Genomic DNA, 18,412 nt, shown 5'->3' on the forward strand with positions numbered 1-18,412 from the left:
CAGACCGGAACCCCTTGCGGCGGCCAACGCGCCTCCCGGAAGCGGACGTCGACGGACGCTCAGACCGCGTACGCGTAGCCAACATGGAGGCGTTCTGGCGCGTTCTGGCCGAGGCGCGCGGGCTGCTGAGGCGGCCCGGGCCTGGGCTGATTCCACGGAGGCTGCGGCATAAGAAGAAATGGGTGAGTGACGGGCCCCGCCGGAAGCGTCTCCTGTCTGGAGCGGGGGAGGCGGGGCCTGCGCCCCCCAACCAGGACCGGAAATGCGCTTGTGCCTTGTCCAGCACGGGGTGGTTTGCGCATGCGCCCTTATCTCCGCGCGAAGCCGTTCGCGCCTTCTTTGTCCCTGTTTCTGGAATGAACGCGCTGATGATTCTGGGCTTCCTTGGGCCTCTGGGGGCCTGGAGGGGGCCGGGGGCCAGCTGCTGACCACTAGCCAGAGTGGGCCGCCTGCTTGGGGAAGGAGTGAGCTGCCTGGCCCGGGGTGGGGGGAAGGACCGCCCCCCAGGAGCACGTGCAGCATCCTCAAGTGGCCGTGCACCTGACTGCGCCCCCCCCTCGCCCCGGGTGCGCCCCTCCTGGCCCGGGGTGCGCCCCCCTTCTCGCCCGGGCTGCGCCCCCCTCGCCCCGGGTGCGCCCCCTCCTGGCCCGGGGTGCGCCCCCCTTCTCGCCCGGGCTGCGCCCCCCTCGCCCCGGGTGCGCCCCCTCCTGGCCCAGGCTGCGCCCCCCCTCGCCCCGGGTGCGCCCCCTCCTGGCCCAGGCTGCGCCCCCCCTCGCCCCGGGGTGCGCCCCCTCCGAATGCGGGCACCTCCCGTCTGTCCCTCGTTTCCACAGGGCCCTTGGCAGCCTGAGGGCAGGGGTTTATTGTCTTCCCTTACATCGTGCGCTGGGCATCGTGCGCTGGGCACCGTGCCTGGGCACAGGAGGGCCTCACTCAGTGCTTACTGACCCATAATAAACGCTTCGCTGTTGGGGTCCGGCCCTTTTGGGGCGTTCTTGGCAGAGATACCAGAGCAGTTGGCCATTTCCTCCCGCTCATTATCCAATGAGGAAACTGAGGCAGATGGTTTGAAGTGATTTGTCCAGGGTCCCGCAGCTAGTAAGTGTTTAAGACGAGAGTCGAACTCAGGACTCCAGGTCCAGCACCCCACTGCAACGCCCAGCTAGCTGCCCCAAAACGGATGCAGAGCCGTGTGAGACCCGACACCTAGAGCGAGTCACCGGACCCCACACGAAGTGACTGCACTGAAGTGGGGAGGGGGGAGCAGGGGTTTTGTTTTCCTTATCTGTGTAAGCTCCTTGAGGACAGGGACTGGTTCAAGGACACAGTGTCCTGTGTGCCAGGCACTGTGCTAAATGCCAGAGATAAAATTAGAAGTGAGCCAGCGGGTCCCTGCTGTCAAGGAGTCTGCATCCTATTGGGGGAACGCAAAACAAAGAGTTTACAGGAAAGAAGGATGGGGAGATGGAATAGGAGCCCAGGGGCATGGTGAGGGCTGGGCCCATTGAGAGTAGGGCAGAAAGACCTATGGGAGCTGAACCTGCTTTCGTTGGTATGAGGAAACTAACTGTGTGGGTTAGCACCATCTTGCTGTCTTAGCGTGTTGCCTCGGATGCTAAAGTCACAAAGCCAGCACTTGGACCCAGGTTTTTCTGGCTTTATGCTTCATCAAGTAGATTAAAATACTTGTTGAGTTGAATTTAAATTTCTCAGATTGCGTCACTTATTTGATTAGGATTTAGCCCAAAAGGCAGGATTCAATAACTGTGACTTACATGTGTGGAAATTGTAAAGTGAGTATGGGCAGGGTCCCCAGTAGACCCAGGAGACCTGCAGGGAGAGCCTGAGGACCCTCTCTCACCTTTGCAGGCCTTCACAGAGCCGAAGTTCTCCTCCACCCGGCTGGCCCTGCAGAATTTTGACATGAATTACAAGGTCCAGTTTGGAGACTTGTGGCCTTCCATCCGGGTCAGCCTTCTCTCAGAGCAGAAGTATGGGGCCCTGGTCAACAACTTCTCCACTTGGGACAAAACCATGTCTGAGTTAGAGCAGCTCAAGGCCAAAGATTTTGTGATGGAGGCAAAGAGAAGGATGCAGCAGAAGGCCTTCCCTGAAGAACCCAGTGCTCCAGTCCTTTCTCCAGAGCTGGAGACACACAGCCCCCCAGCAGCCCTCTGGCCCTGCAGTCCTAACCTACGCTGTTACACATTTACCAGAGGAGACATCAGCCGCTTCCATCCGTCCAGGTAGGTCATTTGTCCAGTGCCCTGATCCCTCCTCAGGGGAAGACAGGAGTGAGAGCTTTAGCAATGGAGCCTCCTAGCAGCCCTTCAAGGTGGAGAATGTATCTTTGTCCTCATCTTCCAGTTCCGGAAACAGGCCGAGAGAAGGAAGGTGACTTGGGGCCTCTAAAGCTCATTCTCCATGTTCTGTCATGAAGGGAAAATGATGCCAGATTGAGGCTGGTTTTATGGGAGCAGCACTGGGGCTAAAGGAGAGCATCTGGCTGGGAAACTAACTTAATTCCTAAGGTTTCTGAAAGAGGGAAAAATGCTGAGAACAAAAAGGTGGCTGTGTTACTGCCAAAGACAGTGAGAGAGAAGACAGTTGGGGGAGTAGGACTCAGAGCTGGAAGAGACATCAACCCTTGTTGAGTTCAGCTGCTCTTGCTTTGGTTAGAAGCCTAAAGTTCAGCTGGGTAATGACTTAAGACCCCACAGATACTAAGCTGTAGAGCTTGTAGTCAAGCCCAAAACCCCTGTAGTCAAGCCCAATAATCCCTTGTTCTCACCCCTGCCCTGAGCTCCTTTGGGAGGTCAGGTCTAGAACCTGTTCCTCACATTCTCAGCTCAAGCCTCTACCTCCTCCACCTTCCTGAGGTTCCTGCAACCCAACCACTGGTCCTGTGTGTGGTGGACCTGAGTCTACACATCTGAGGACCCCCTGGGCCTCCTGAAGATGCTCTGGGGATTCCAAATGCAACCCTTCATAGCTGAGGTGTCATGCCTCGTGGCACCATTCTCCTGTGTCAGCCTTAGAAGCACGACCTGCAAGTGTGATGGAGACTGGCACACTTTCACAGACCATCAGCCTGGTTGAAGCAGTAGAGCCCTGAGCAAGAGACAGAAAGCAGCCTGGGCCAGGCAGGTCAGGCTGCTGCCTCTACCAGTAGCTCGACCCCAGTGGGAATAGCTCCAGACCCAAGAGCCTGGGGAGGAGCCAAGCTTCCAGTGCCCTCTGCCAGCCTCCTGGGGAGCAGCCCTTGGGGAGATGCAGCCTGGGGGGGGCCTGCTTCTGCAGGGGCTGCAGCCACAGCTACTGAAGATCTTGAACAGAAAAGAGTCTGGGCTCTGTGGAAATGACCCACAAGAAGAGGCCTGACCCTCTGCTTGGCTGCTGCACCCTCAGGACCAGGGGACGTTTCCATTTGATGTGCAGCTGTAACCTTCTCCTGGGGACATCTCCCCATTAGATTGGGAGCTCTTAGTGGGGAGGGACTGTCGTCTCTGTTTGGATCCCAGGTGCTTTTCACCTACGAGGTACTGAAAAACAGCATTCATTTGTGATCTGCAGACTGGACATCCCTTCCGTGTCCCTCCAGAGCTGGAGTCCACTGTGATGGGTGTTGAATACCTTTGGTCCCTTGGAACAAAACACTGCTGGGCTCTTGATTGTGGACCACAGTCACACAGTTAGAATTATACATGCTCTAAAGGACCATGGAGATTGGCCCGAGCATGTTGGCCCAGGAAGTTGGACTGTTTTTTAAGGAGGGGGCGTGGCTGCCTGGGGCAGATACCTAGGTCTCCCCTCTCAGGAATGGAAGGACACCACTGCTTTTTGGGTATTTCCTTCACAAGGGATATATAGAAGTGTGTGGAAAGAAGTCTTCCAGGGTGAGAAGTCATCTGGTCACTGATCCATTGAAGCTATGACTTTTGATGGAAAGCCATAGCCAAGGATCAGCTGAGCCCCTGTAGCCTTTGATAGGAGCCTACCCAAGTGTTTATCTCCATGACAACTCAAGATCATTTGAGATTGAGACATTCATGGCCCAGCTTGAGGTCCCCCAAGTCTCTTGGCAGTGTCCTGGGGCCTGGGTCTGTGGGCTCCTGTTCCTGAGAGCAGCATGTGGACATGAAGACATCTTCTTAGTCTTTTTACTTACTAAATAACTGCAGAGAAAGAACATGGGCTTCATGCTCCCCAAAGCAGGAAGGAGGCCTTCAGTCCCAAGGGTGGCACGTCCTGCTGCCTTAAGTGTCTAGTTCCAGAAGCTGAGCATGGCTGTCCGTCCTAACCCAGAAGACTTCACCTACAAGTATCAAATGACCCCAAGGTGTATCCACACTGCCCCTCAATGGAAATCCTTGTACAAAAGTGGTCATCTATCTAGTCTGATGGAAGACTGCAGGGAGATGAAGTCTTCTGCCCCTCACAGATTACCCATCTGCCTCTGGGTCCTCTGGTGTAGGGAAATCCTGCTGTCTCAGGGCACTGCCTGCCTCTGGGGAGCAGAGCTTGTGGCTGTGAGTCTTGGCTTCCTCAGGCTCTCGTCCCTACTCCTGAAGCCCCTCGGCTTTGTCTTCCAGGATCAGCAGCCTGGGTGTTCTCGACTACTACCTCATGGATGCCTCCTCTTTGCTGCCTGTGTTGGCCATGGGTGTCCAGCCTGGTGACACCGTCCTTGACCTGTGTGCTGGGCCTGGTGGGAAAACATTGGCACTGCTCTTGACTGGCTGCTGCCGTAAGTAAAGACTCAGACCCATATAGGGCTCTTTGTTCCCCACCTGCCTCGGGAGCACTAGGGTCAGCTCAGGAAGGGTAGGGAACAGGTGTCTTCCTCCTTGCCCCAGCACTGACGCCCCATGGTTCCCCTTCCCTGTGGCTCCTGTTGTCTTCCTGGGCCAGACGAGATGGGAGAGATTGGTGAGTGAAGGCCCTGGGGCTTCATATCAGTGGGCCTGTCCCCAAAAGCAGGGAGCAGTTCTTCCTTAGGGAACAGAGAAGACTCAGAAAGGTATTGTGGGCAGTGGGTCAGAGGATCTTAGTGCTGCCTCTGTCTCAGAGATGACCAGGGGCAGCCTGATGTGGGAGAGCACTATGAGTGGAGTGGGGAAGACTAGTCCTGCCCTGACATTTGTCACTGGTCCCCAGAACCTCAGATTCCTCTTTGTGTGGTGATCCTTACTTTACGTCACAGGTTATGAAGATCCATGGAGCTCATGTGCAGGAAGTGCCTAGACAGTTCATGCCCTGTGCGTGTTGCTGTGTGATGAAGGAGAGCAGGGGCAGGGGTGCTGGTCTGACCAGACGAGGTGTCCTGGCCTCAAGTCTGTACTCTTCAGGGGGTCACATGAAAGGAGGCTTAGCCTCCTTCCTCATAGGGTAGGACTGGGCGGGGATGAAGGGAGTGGAGGGGATGGGGACAAAGAGACACTCTTAGACTGGCTCTCAGGGGGCAATTCTGTCTACCTAGCAGAACCCTCTCTGTGGGAGAGACAGTCACACAAGGAAAGGAACCTGAGGGTTCTAGAAACCTGTCACTTGAATGTCAGCCATTTAAAGGGTGACCTTTGCAGGGAGGGGGAGAGAAAAGATAAGATCCTCTCCCCTGAGATCAGAAAGCACCTCCAAGGCTAGGATTGTCCTTTGCTTGTATTTCCCAGAGTGTCTAGGACTTTGCTGCCTCCATTTAACAGATGGAACACTGGTTCATAGAGTCTATCTGTTCTATATCATGAGACTTGTAAGGGGCCAAGCCAGGCTATGGTGGCCTTCCTGCCCCCAGGCTGTGCTCACTGAGCTAGCAGATGGAACCTAGACCTTCTGTTTCCCCTGAGGGGTCTTTGGCTTGGCCTCAGTATGTGTGTCTGGGAGCTGGGCCTAGCACACTGCTCCTTGGTGAGACCCTGCCTGGCCAGCTTCTTCTCAGCAGGCTCTCTTTAGTCTACTCTCCTTCCCCCAGGCCACCTGGCAGCTAATGACATCTCTGGCTCTCGAACCCAGAGGCTGAAGCAAGTTCTGCACAGCTATGCATCCCAGTACAAGAGCCAGGTGCGAGTCACATCCCAGGATGGTAGGAAGTGGGGAGACCTGGAGAGGAGCACCTATGACCGGGTGAGTGACTCCCGAGTCCCAGGATGCCTAGATCTAGTGAGTGCTGAGGCCTGCATGTGAGCTGGGCATGACTGGCCCTTGGAAGAGCAAGCTCCCTCTGCCCCTTGTGGGGAGTCTTGGGCAGAATCAGCACAGAGCCCTAGACCTGCTAGGAGCCTTTGGGCTCATCCTCTGCATGTTGTAGATGAGAAACTGCGTTCTGACCTCAGGAGCTATCGAGGCCAAGCCCCTGCCTGTTCCACAGCAGCAAGCCCACTCTGCAGTTTCCTGAAATCCCCTTTTTGCCCTTGCCCATTTGGGCTTTGCTTCATAGTTTTGTGGGGGTGAGGGGGATGTATGATCATTCATTACACCGGCTGGTGCCTGTGGGAGGAGGGAGGGAAAGAAATAAATACTGAGGGGCTTTACAGTTATCCCCATTTTCTAAGTGACTTGCCCAGGGTCACCATCGCTGCACCCCCAGGCTGCATCTCGATCTTTTTTGTGGTTATCTCAGCCTTACTGGCAGATGGCCTGCTGCTCTTTAAGGCCTTTCCTCCTTGGAGCAGGTGCTAGTGGATGTGCCCTGCACCACTGACCGGCACTCTGTGATGGAGGAGGACAACAATATCTTCAAGCGCTCGCGCAAGACTGAGCGCCAGATGCTACCCATGCTGCAGGTGCAGCTCCTGGTGTAAGTGGGGTGGGGATGGGAGGCATGCCAGGAGCTGGTGCTGAGACCTCTCTGGAGGGCAGGGAAGGGGAGCCCCCTCAGTGGGAGCTGGAAGTGCTGGGCAGACTTGGCATGCCATGTATGTGAGTCTGCCTTCTTCAGAGCTGTCATTGGTTTCAGTGTGGCCCTTGGTTCCAGTCCAGGGATGTAGGCAGTACTAACTGGAGCGATGCAGCCATGCCCAGGCTTGGCTTATTTCCACTCCTCAGGCCCTGACCCTGTTTTTAGGGGCTCTCAGGGGCAGCAGCCAGGCAGCCTGCATAAAGCTAAAACAAACCACTTTCCACCATGTGTGAACTTGATTTCTCTGACCATGCAGTGAGAGCTGGGACCCCAGCTATGGGGAAGAAACCTTTAGGGTTGGAGTCTCGAATTGGGCAGCCACTGCTCCTTCCTCTTCCTGGGGAAAGACGTTTCCCCAAGTGTCCCTTTGGGCACAAGGTATAAGGTCCCCTGGGCCCTGCCCAGACATTTTCAGGTTTGCCCTGAATGGGTGGAAAGGTGGGCTGGAGCCAGACTGCAGAGGTCCTAGTTGCTGGGCTCAGTATTTTATCCAGTAGTCACTGAACATTTTGAGCAGGGGGTGACATGATCATACTTAAACCTTAGCAAGATTATTTTGGCAGTGGTATAGAGCATAAGGGGGCAGCAGGTGGCTCAGTTGAAAGAGCACTAGGCCAAGAGTCAGGACCACCTGGGTTCAAATCTGGCCTTAGACACTTCCTGGCTGGATGACCTTGGCAAGTCACTAACCTTGTCTGCCTCAGTTTCCTCATTTGTCAAATGAACTGCAGAAAGAAATGGTGAACCACTATGATATCTCCATCCAGAAAACTCCAAATGAGGTCGCAAAGAGTTGGGCATGACTGAACAACAACAAAGTGTATGGGAGGAAATGGGGTTAGGGAGGCTGTACAGCAGAATCCAGGGAAGAGGGGACATGGACCTGGGCCCAGCAAGAACTGTGTGATAGGTGCAGGCGGGAACCACCTAGGTTGAGCCCCAGGACTTTGTTGGATGTGAGGGGTGAACAGGCTTCAGCTGTGGATGAGGCCCTACTCCTGACAGGCCCTGCCCCTAAAGGATTGAAACCATACATGCTGAGGGAACAGAGACTTTCAACCATATGGTGAGCTCTCTTCCAGGCATCTGGAAGAGACTGGGGATGCCACAGGGTGGGGCAGCTGGCTGCTGACTTGAATTAGTCTGAGAGAATTTCTTGGGGGAGGAGGACTCTCCAGAGAGTTGAGTAGTGCCCTCCCTGCCAGTACAGGCCCTTCATCCCTCTTCTTTGCTTTCAGGGCCGGCCTCCTTGCCACCAGGCCTGGAGGGGTGGCTGTCTATTCCACCTGCACCCTTTCCCACCTGCAGAATGAGTACGTGGTGGGCGGGGCCATTGACATTCTGGCCAATCAGTACCAGATGGATGTGCAGGTGGAAGACTTGAGCTGCTTCCGGCATCTCTTCCAGGACACCTTCTCCTTCTTCCCATCATGTCACATGGGCGAGCTGGTTCTCCCTGTCCTTTGGGCCAACTTTGGACCCATGTATTTCTGCAGGCTACGAAGGCTAAGTTAGCACCTCTGCTTCCTGAGCTGCTTTCTCCTGCAGAACTTCTGTGGATTTCTAGCACAGAGTCCTTGGAGGGACTAGGAGGGAGGGGTGTGCTTTGTCCCAATGGGTGGGAGATGATAGGACATGGCAGAGCTTTCCCTCTCCCATGCCAGTAGTGATTGGGTGTGATTTGCTTTGGTGCCTCCTGTAGATGTGGGAGCAAAGAGGGGTGAGATCTCTGCCAGGGCAGAAGGAGCAGAGGCAGGAGGCTTTGGCATAGTGGCTCCATCTTTCCATGAAGGAAACTTTTCAATGTAGGATGGAAGGTGGCCTTAGGACTGCTTAACCTGTCCTGGCCTAGCACATAGTGGGATGGAGGTGTCTTAAGGATGGTGCAGCTGTTTTAACCTTTGTTTCCCTAAAGCCCATCACTGAATGTCATACAGTAGGCACTTAATAAAAACATCGATTGACTGGTTTGCAGCTTCAGTTTTTTTGTTTTTCATCATCTACTTCAGCCTTTGGGTGCTGAGAGTCTACTCCTTGGGCAGGCGTGGGATATAGGAGCCCATTCTACAAGACTTGGGGAGGGGGAGCCCTGTTATGATGTAACCAGGTGAAGTTTGGGTTCCAGAGGCTCCTCCCTCCCTCACAGCCCAGCCTGGATCCTTGTCATGGCAGCCCCTCAGGTAAGAATGGGGGATTCCAAGCTCCAGCCCTACCTCAATAAGAGCCTCCCACCAGCCTCTGGGACAGGGAACTGTGCACTGGGGCAGCGCCAGGAACATGAAACTTCATCTCAACGTTTTGGAGAAGGTTTCCTTCCACCCTGTGGGACCAGGCCAGACAAGCCCATTCCTCTTCCCCTTCAGTAGTCTCCAGACTTTGGTTCACACACCCCATGACAGAAACATTTTGAACGTGTGATCCTGGTAGAAAAATATTTTGTTCTTGCCAAAATAGTATTTTAGTAAGAACAGTGTGGTTGAATATGCTTCCTTTTTTAATCTCAATTTAACTCTTTTTGATGCAGCCATTCAGAGGTGTGGTTCTTCTATTTTTCACAAATAAGTTCCAAATGCACTGAAACTTTTTTTGGGAAAGATTTTAGAATGGGTTAGAGAGCTTTGTTGTCAAATGTTTCAGTGTACAGGGGTAAGAGTTATTGGTGACACACAAAGACTGCTTTCAGCTCCCAGGCCCAAGTGGGTGATAGCATCAGAGGCCTAAAAGGTAACAATTCAGCTGCCTCGGGAAAGGATTCAGCAATTAGAGGCCACTGGTAACTTGGAATAGACTCATGGATATCGAGGAAGTGGGGAGCCTAGGAGACTGGAAGAACAGTGCCCTCCACAGAAAGAAGTTTGGAAAAGGGAGGGTGGGCTTGAGAGGAAAGATCATGTGATCTCCATCCATGCCTGCACCTTCCATGCTATTCCTACTGAGGAAAAAAAGGTATGGCGGTGAGGGTTTTAGTCTCTCCTTCCCCACTTCTCCATTGCCTTAGGATTGCACAGAACCCATTGAGTGAAGGACTCTGACCTTTTCAACGTAGTGCCTCTCTCTGAGTGTTTCTTGCCCAGATCCACCCAGGTTTAGGGAGGAAATGTTTGGTTTTGATTTGGCCTACTACACCATTTCATCAAATGACCCTACTTTGTATTAATTGTGTCCTCTGGCTAACTATTAAAGATAAATGCATCTGATAAATCAACAAACTGAACATACAAATACAGATATTATATATATATTATAATATATAAAATACGTAATACATACGGAATACAAAGAGTGCCTCAAATCTGGAGCAGCCAGGTAGCCAATCTGCCCTGAAAGTGGGGAGGACCTATAGTGCTATAATACCAATCAACCAAATTCTAAAATGGGGAGTTTGCTGTAGTCATTTTTGCTTATTTAAAGGGAGACTCCCAACAAAAACGGCAACCTAAAAGGTTCCAGCCAACATGAGGTTGCCTGAAAATCCCCTCAAAGATTAGCATCAGTGAGAACCTCTATTCAGTCAGGAGTGTGCTAGGAGGCCTCTAACAGAATAGATAACTTTCAAGCATTTCTATTGTGAAAAACTAGCATTAGGTAGAATCTTTGAAACACAAATATAGGAGGGAATTAATGAAAAGAAATTCAAGGGGAGGTGGCCTAACAATACCAAATCTAGGACTGTATTATAAAGCAGCAATCATCAGAAATACGTGGTACGGCTAAGAAATAGAGTGATGGATCAGTGGAATAGGTTAGATAGGCAAGACACTGGAATTATTAACTATAGTAATCTACTGTTTGATAAATCCAAAGACCCAGCTTCTGGAATAAGAACTCACTATTTGACAAAAAACTGCTGGGAAAACCGAAAAACAGTATGGCAGAAACTAGGCATAGAACAACATCTTACACTGTATACCAAGATAAAAGTCAAAATGGGTACACGATTTAAACATAAAGTGTGAAACTATATGCAAATTAGGAAAACAAGAAATAATTTACCTGTCAGATCTAAGGAGAAGAGAAGAATTTGGGACCAAACGAGATAGAGAACATTATAAAATGCAAAGTGGATAATTTTGATTAAAAAGGTTTTGCACAAAACCAATGCAACCAAGATTAGAAGGAAAGCAGAAAGCTGGGAAGCAGTTTTTACAGTCAGTGTCTCTGGTACAGGCCTCATTTCTAAAATACATAGAGAACTGAGTCAAATCTATAAGAATACAAGTCATTTTCCAATTGATAAATGGTCAAAGGATGTGAACAGGCAATTTTCAAATGAAGAAATTAAAGCTATAGTCATGTGCACAAATGCTCTAAATGACTATTGATTAGAGAAATGCAAATCAAAACAACTCTGAATCATACCTATCATATTGACTAACATGACAAAACAGGAAAATGATAAATATTGGAGAAGATGTGGGAAAAATGGAACACTAATGCAGGACACTAATGCGTTGTTGATGGAGTTGTGAACTGATCCAGCCATTCTGGAGAGCGATTTGGAACTATTCCCAAAGGACTATCAAACTGTGCATAGTCTTTGATCCAGCAATACCACTACTAGGACTGTATCCCAAAGAGATCATCAAAAAGGGAAAAGGACCCACATGTACAATATATTTTAAAAAGGAGTATGAAAAAATACAAACATAGGAGATGAGAAAGCTAAATAGGCGCATTTAAACTGTTTGAAGGGGCTAAATAACGAATTGCTTACTTCCTAACAAGAGAGAAAAGACCATTGTCCTTCAGATTCCAAATGTTTCCAAGGGGGAAGGAAACAGAAGGGGAAGGGAATACAGATTTATGTGGCATCCACTGTGTGCCAGAGCCTTTTGACATTCAGGTTGGAGGTGGGATACCAGAGAATAAGACCTCAATTCAGTGTGATTGGCCATCAGGGCTGCACCAAAGACCAAGGCCATTGTGATCTGTAATGTGCTTTGGCAAGCATGACTTCCATGTTAGGAGCTGCCAGATGAGACTGAAGCTAGGAACTTCAGTAGGTGAGCCAGGACCAGGATCTAGTCCTTCTAGAGCTATGGCAGGACACTAGCATCCAGACTGAAAGGGAATGGGGCCACACCTAGTGTTGCTGCAGAATCTCACTCTGGGACTTCAGAAAGGGATAGGGTTTCACCCATCATCCCATCTTAAATTGTAGGAGGGAGCAGAGTCTGGCCTTGTCACAAAGGACCAATTCAGGAGAAAAGGCTGCATACATGAGCAAACAGAAGAAAGCTCATCCAGTGGAGAAATAAAATGAGCTAAGGGAATCGCAAGATGAAATTCCAGAAGAGAATTCTACAATAACAAGTAGAACCCAGAGGGAAAGGAATGGACCAGCTACAAGGACTCACTAGTGGACTGAAGAAATGAAGGGAAAATTTAAGTGGGAGAAAGAATGACATCTGAGCACTGGGAAGGAGAAAAAAAACAGAAGGTGGAAAACCTTAGAGAGCCTGAAAACTAAAATGTAGAAAATAGAAGTTCATTAATAAAACAAGAAACGCTAGAACAAAATCAAAACGCTCAACAGTTAGAATACATGAGCTATCTATTGTCATAGACAGCTGATCTGGGAAAGAGAACTGGAAGAAATAATTCAATAATCACGGAACTCTCTGAAAACCACTACACCAAACCCTAGATATCATATTTCAAGAAAACCATGAAAGGAAACTCCCCAGTGGTATTAGAACCAGAAGGTAAAGTGAAAATCGAAAGAATCCACAGATCACCACTTGAAGGAAATTCCTAATTCAACACCCCTGGAAATACTGTAGTCAAACTTGAGAACTTCCAAGTTAAAAAACAAAAAAACTGCAATCCACCAGAAAGAAATAAAAGACCAAGGAACCATCGTCAGGATCACACAAGATTATAATTAAGAGGAAAGAAAGCCTGGAATAAACACAAAGCCAAGTGAAAAAAATTTGTTGTTGTTCCATTGTTTCAAGTCTGACTCTTCATGAGCCCACTCGGGGTTTTCTTGGCAAAGATACTGGCATGGTTTGCCATTTCCTTCTGTAGCCCTTTTTATAGATAAGGAAACTGAGACAAACAAGGTGAAGTGACTTGCCCGGGGTTATATAGCTAGGAAGTTTCTGAGGCTGGATTTGAACTCAGGAAGATGAGTCTTCCTGACTCCAGGCCTGGTGCTCTGTGTACTATGGCACCACCTAGATGCCTAATAACTAAGATTAACATCCAGCAAAATTGAGTATGATCCTACAGGGGAAAAAACAGATCTATGAAAGAACAGATACCCTTCAAGCATTCCTGTTGTGAACTAGAACTGGGTAGACTCTTTGAAATACAAACATAGGAGATGAGAAACCAAGAACTCTAAATAAATGCATTTGATCTATTTCCTAATAGAAAGAAGAGATCATTTTCCCTTCAGAATCCAGCTGTTTCCAAGGGAGAAGGAAAGGCAATAAGCATTTACATACCATCCACCGTGGACCAGGTACTGTACTAAGTGCTTCATGCATTCTCTTACTTGGTCCTTACAAAGAATCGTCTAGGTAGGCACTGTTATCTCTATTTTCCAGTTGAGGAAACTGAGGTGAAAAGGGGTTAAGTGACTTGCTCAGGGTCACATGGGCAGTAAGTGTTTGAGACCACACTTGAACTGAGCCCTTCCTGACTCTGGTCCAGGACTTTATCCACTGCCATGCCAACTGTGTAATAGTCAATGAGAGAACAAAGGTGAACACACTGAAGGCCTGCAAAAGATTTTGTTCTTTTTTTTCTAAAAGAATAAGAAATGAGGGGAGAAACAGAATGTAATAGAAAATAAATATTTCTTATAATTAAGGCAGAAGAAGAATATACAAACAGGGAGGTAGTGGGGTTCTGGGGAAAAGCATCTTATGAGCCTTACTCGGATCTGAACTTGGAGAAGGAAGGTTGAATAAACATGCTAAAGAGGTTATTGTCAAAATGTGTGTGTGTCTGTCCTTCATTGCCAAAGAAGACCATGCCATCAGAGAAATGATGACATGACTTGCACTTGACTTTGTTTTGAGTGAGGGAGGGCTGTGTAGGTCACCAGCCTCACTTCTCCTCCAGAGCCATCTGAATCCAGTGACCAGATATTCATCAAGATGACTAGAGATGACCCAGGATGAGGCAATTGGGGTTAAGTGACTGGCCCAAAGTCACACAGCTAGTGAGGGTCAAGTGTCTGAGGTGAGATTTGAACTCAGGTCCTCCTGACTCCTGCTCTATCCACTGCACCACCTAGCTGCTCAGTGTCAAAATACATTAGAGAGAGAGGCAGACAGAGAGAGAGAGAGAGGAAGGGAGGGAGGGAGGGAGGGAGGTTTTAGAATGAATAGAGCTGGAAAGGGAAGCAAAACATTTCAACTACATAAGACTGATTATATTGTTTCGTTACCATTTTTTAACATAGTTATTCATTGATTCTGATTTGTTCTTTGGCCCACTCATTGTTTAAGATGTAGCAGACTGATTATAAAGCCGTTAGCATTTAAAGGAGAGAGAGAGAGAGAGAGAGAGAGAGAGAGAGAGAGAGAGAGAGAGAGTAATAGTCATTGGTGTGTGTGTGTGTGAAAAGCCGAATAGTATTAGATCACTCCAATTACAGATGACCAATTTTGATTTCATTTCTTTTCTTGCCCTACGTTTTTTCTTGAAAGGGGAGAGGAAGAGCAAAAAGAGGAAACATAATGTGTTATAATGGGGGAAAACATTTAACAATCATAACCACGAATGTGGATGGTGTGAATTCACCCAAAAATGTAGACCTATGGCTAAATGTGTTAGAAAGTAGGATTTAGCACACACAATCCGTCTTCCACTCAGTATCAAAGAGATCCTAAAATGTAGACCTTATTATCACACACACACACACACACACACACACACACACACACACACACACATTCAATGTCAGTGACTTCCTATTATTTCCAGGATCAGCTATAAAGTCTTTTGATGGACATTTCAAGCTCTCAACCTAGTCCCTTTCCATCTTTCCAGACTTCCTCTTCTCCCTTCTCCCAGCTATGTTGACCTCCTTCCTGTTCCTCTTATACAACACATAATCTCCTCTTTGTGCTGGCTGTCCTCCTTTCTGGAATGTTCTTTCTCCTCACTTCCAACTACTGACTCCCTCTGAGTCTCCAAACTCAGCCCAAGTCCTGTCTTCTGCAGGAGGCATTTCCTGTCCCTCTTACTTTCCAGGTTCTTCCTTGAGATTACCTTCCAATGCTCTGTACTTTTCTTACATGTACCTATTTATTTACATGTTCTCTCCCCCATTAGAAGGTCTGCCTTTATTTCTATGCCTGGAATACAATAAGCACTTAATAGAGGTTTGCTGAATGATTGAGATGCAAACTACAAACATCCATGGGAAAGAATGTTCCAAATCACTAACAATAAGATAAATTTAAGCATCTCCCTCGAGCCAGTCAGATTTGCAAAGGTGATAAAAGATGACCGTGGCCATTGCTGGAGAAACTGTAGGAAGACAGGGGCTAAGCACTGTGCTATGAAAATACAAGCAAAGAGAAGAACGGTCCCTGGTCTTAATAAGCCTCCACAATAATGGAGGAAACCAAAAGGAAGATGAAACATGGGGATGGGGCACGTGAAGGCACTTGGCCCAGGAGATGCAGTGTTGAAATACAGTCACAAGTACATCCAGAAAAGAAATGAAGGTTGGCTGGCTTGGGGCTCTCCCCAAAATGGAGTCTCCTGAAGGAACTCCCCGATGGGAGAAGGGGGCCAGCACAGCAAAGGGACATTCCAGGGTGACAATGCTATTGTAGATGATTAATGAGAGGAGGAGGAGGGGGAAAAGACCCCGTGCTGAGGGAGGTTTTGAAATCCAGAGAGGAGCACAGCCAAGAGGGGAGTGAAGGTTGGCTGGCATGGACCGCTCCCTAAAATGGAGCCCCCCTCATAGATTGTTGGTATAGTTGTAAATTATTTCAGCCATTCAGGAGAGCAGTTGGAACGACTCCCCCAAACTCACTAAACTGTGTTCTTTAATTCTAGGATGCCACTGCTGGGTGTATATCTCAACAGTGGAGGGAAATGACCTATAAGTATAAAAATAGAGCAACATTTTTTCTTAGAACAAAAAATCAGAAACTAAGGGATTGTACATCATTTGGGGAATGGATAAACAAATTGTGATATGTAAATGTAATGGCATAAAAGTGACAAAATTGACTTGGAGAAATTTGGGAAGATATCCATGACATTGATACACATGGAAACGAGAAAAACTAGGAGAACAACTTATTTATACAATAGCCACCATAATGCAAAAGAAAAGAACTTTTGAAAACTTAAAAATTCTGGTTTAGCCATCTGCTGAGATGGTTTACTGGGGTGTGGCTGCTGAGCATGCTACAGCTTCTTAGAGGTGAGAGTGGAGTGACAGGTGAACACCCCAAGTGGATAAGCAGCCCCTCCCACGCCGCATAGAGATCTCTTGAAGGATCTGAGTGTGTTTAGCCTGGAAAAAAGACCCAGCTGGGCCGTGTCTTCAAGCATCTGTGGGAGTATTGTATGACTTAGGGAGTAATCTTGACCTACATGGACCCAGAGGGTAGAACAGGATAAATAGGGTGACCCTTTGGAAGGGTTAAATAAGGCCAGATGGCCATTCCCCTTGCTCTCCTCATCATCCACAAGGGCTTGACTTTTGTGATCAAGGATGCTGAAGTTTCTGTCTCTGATCTGAAGATCCACTTCCCTCTGAACCTCAGTCTTCTTAAGCGAATAGATTACTGTCCTCTCCTGCCTCACTCACCTCTCCATGCTCAGGTCATATCCTGCTCTGACCTCCCCTTCCTCCTTCCTCATCCTAATACTCCTCTTAATCAGTACATTACACTGTCTTCATTTAGGTCTCTTGTCCTGCCTTTAGTCGATCACGACTTATCACACTCCAACCCTGATTTACTCTTCCACCCCCATCCCAGCTGCCTTTCATGCTCTCAAGTGTGCTGTTGAATGGGCAAGGCAATCCTTTTACTCACCCCTAATTAATTCTCAGTTCCCCTCCTCCCCTACTCCAGCAGCTGTTCCAGATCTTCTCTCTTCAACCCTCGCACACCATCCCTTCCCACCCTCTCAGCAGAGGACTTCATCTTCCACTGTACTGAGAAAATAGAGGCCATTGCCATACATCTCCTCTTCTATTTTATATCTTAGAACCCCCTTGGGAACCCCCTGCCATTTTCTTCTCTTTTGTTCCAATCACCTCAACACAGCCGTCAAAGTGACATTCTAAGGCCCAGGTCCCCCTTACTCGGTATGTTCTGGGGCTACCTGTTGTCAATTTTGGGGAATTCCTCAATCCAGGATCTAAGATCCCTCTATCCCAAAGGACTGCTCCTGCTGCACCTCCTAGCCAGCCTCCTCAGATAAGGCCACCACACGATAACATCTTGGGCCTTCCTTCGCCTGCTGGGTGAAGCATGTCCTTTGAGGAACAGCCTCTAGGGGCTGGGCCAGGTATCTTCCATCTGCCCTCACACCATTTCCATCTGTGCCAGCACAATTTCCACCTCCTACTACCAACCCATTGTCCTTATTGGGATGTGGAGAACTGCCTGTGCAAAGAAGAGCACTCCCCTGCTTTGACTTTGGGCCTTTCCTCTTCTGCTACTCCTGTCCTTTGAGCATAGAGGATGATTTCTGCACTCAGATGAACATGATCTCTCCACTCAAAGATGAACATTCTCATACCTCTTCATACCCTTCATATCCCAACATCCTTGACTCCTACAGATCATCATCCAAACCCTATTCCAAACCCCTCACCACCCAATTCCTCATTCTTATCCATCTCCACCCTCCCATCCCAAAGCTTCAACCTACCCCCCAGTCCTTCCACTGTGCCCTCTAGAATGCCTGCTCCATAGGCAACAAACTACCCTTCATCTTAAATCTTTTCCTCTCCCATTCTTTTCATCTACCTGAAACCTGGCTCCCCTCTGGCAACACAGACTCCCTGGCCACCCTTTCCAGTACTGGCTGAACCTTCACTCAATCTCCTCTTCTCATTCTTTCTTCCCCATTTCTGCTTCCAGGTCCTCCCCTTCCTCCATCCCTCAGTAACCTCTCTTCCTTTGAAGTTCATGCTATTCATATCTATTATCAAAATCCTGATAGCTGTCATCTACAGATGCCTAGGAAACTCCCTCCTCTCCTTTGATACTGAGCTCACAATTTTTCTCTCCCAATTATAAACACTCTTTACACCAATAAAGGAATATCTAAATAATTGGAAAGATATTAATTGCTCATGGGTAGACTGAGCCAATATTTTTTAAAATGGCAATGTTATATAAGTTAATTTACTTTTTCAATGCTTTACCAATCAAATAACTCAAAGGACTACTTTTTAGAGCTAGCAAAATTCATCAGGAGGAAAAAAAAGGTCAAGAATCTCAAAGGAATTGATTTTTTAAAATAAGTACTTAATTGTAAACTGTACTATAAAGCTGTAATCATCAAAGCAATTTGGTA

General features: G+C 48.5%; 1 protein-coding gene across 6 annotated transcripts; it reads left to right on the top strand.

Moving 5' to 3' along the window:
* The first annotated feature begins 19 nt into the window (after positions 1–19).
* Positions 20–13,841, top strand: NSUN4 (NOP2/Sun RNA methyltransferase 4). Of its 6 annotated transcripts, none has more exons than XM_072649304.1 (7): positions 24–182; positions 1,870–2,246; positions 4,593–4,747; positions 5,969–6,120; positions 6,669–6,793; positions 7,806–7,961; positions 8,134–8,864. In XM_072649304.1, exons 1-7 carry the CDS (start codon positions 84–86, stop codon positions 8,408–8,410), a joined length of 1,341 nt encoding a protein of 446 aa, XP_072505405.1. In that variant the 5' UTR covers positions 24–83; the 3' UTR covers positions 8,411–8,864. The 6 variants fall into 6 exon arrangements, with proteins under 6 accessions (XP_072505406.1, XP_072505405.1, XP_072505408.1 ...); XM_072649307.1 differs by having other exon boundaries at positions 8,204–8,864; XM_072649306.1 differs by lacking the exon at positions 24–182 and adding an exon at positions 1,026–1,098.
* Positions 13,842–18,412: the final 4,571 nt, after the last annotated feature.

Source organism: Notamacropus eugenii, chromosome 2 (assembly GCF_028372415.1).
Source record: "Notamacropus eugenii isolate mMacEug1 chromosome 2, mMacEug1.pri_v2, whole genome shotgun sequence".
Lineage (NCBI taxonomy): Eukaryota > Metazoa > Chordata > Mammalia > Diprotodontia > Macropodidae > Notamacropus > Notamacropus eugenii.

What these genes read in the sequence shown, in the direction of transcription:
- NSUN4 (XM_072649304.1), top strand. Translation starts at nt 84, where the DNA reads ATGGAGGCGTTCTGGCGCGTTCTGGCCGAGGCGCGCGGGCTGCTGAGG. An exon ending in TGCGGCATAAGAAGAAATGG is followed by an intron (nt 183 to 1,869) that starts GTGAGTGACGGG and finishes TCACCTTTGCAG; the next exon opens with GCCTTCACAGAGCCGAAGTT. An exon ending in AGAGGAGCACCTATGACCGG is followed by an intron (nt 6,121 to 6,668) that starts GTGAGTGACTCC and finishes TCCTTGGAGCAG; the next exon opens with GTGCTAGTGGATGTGCCCTG.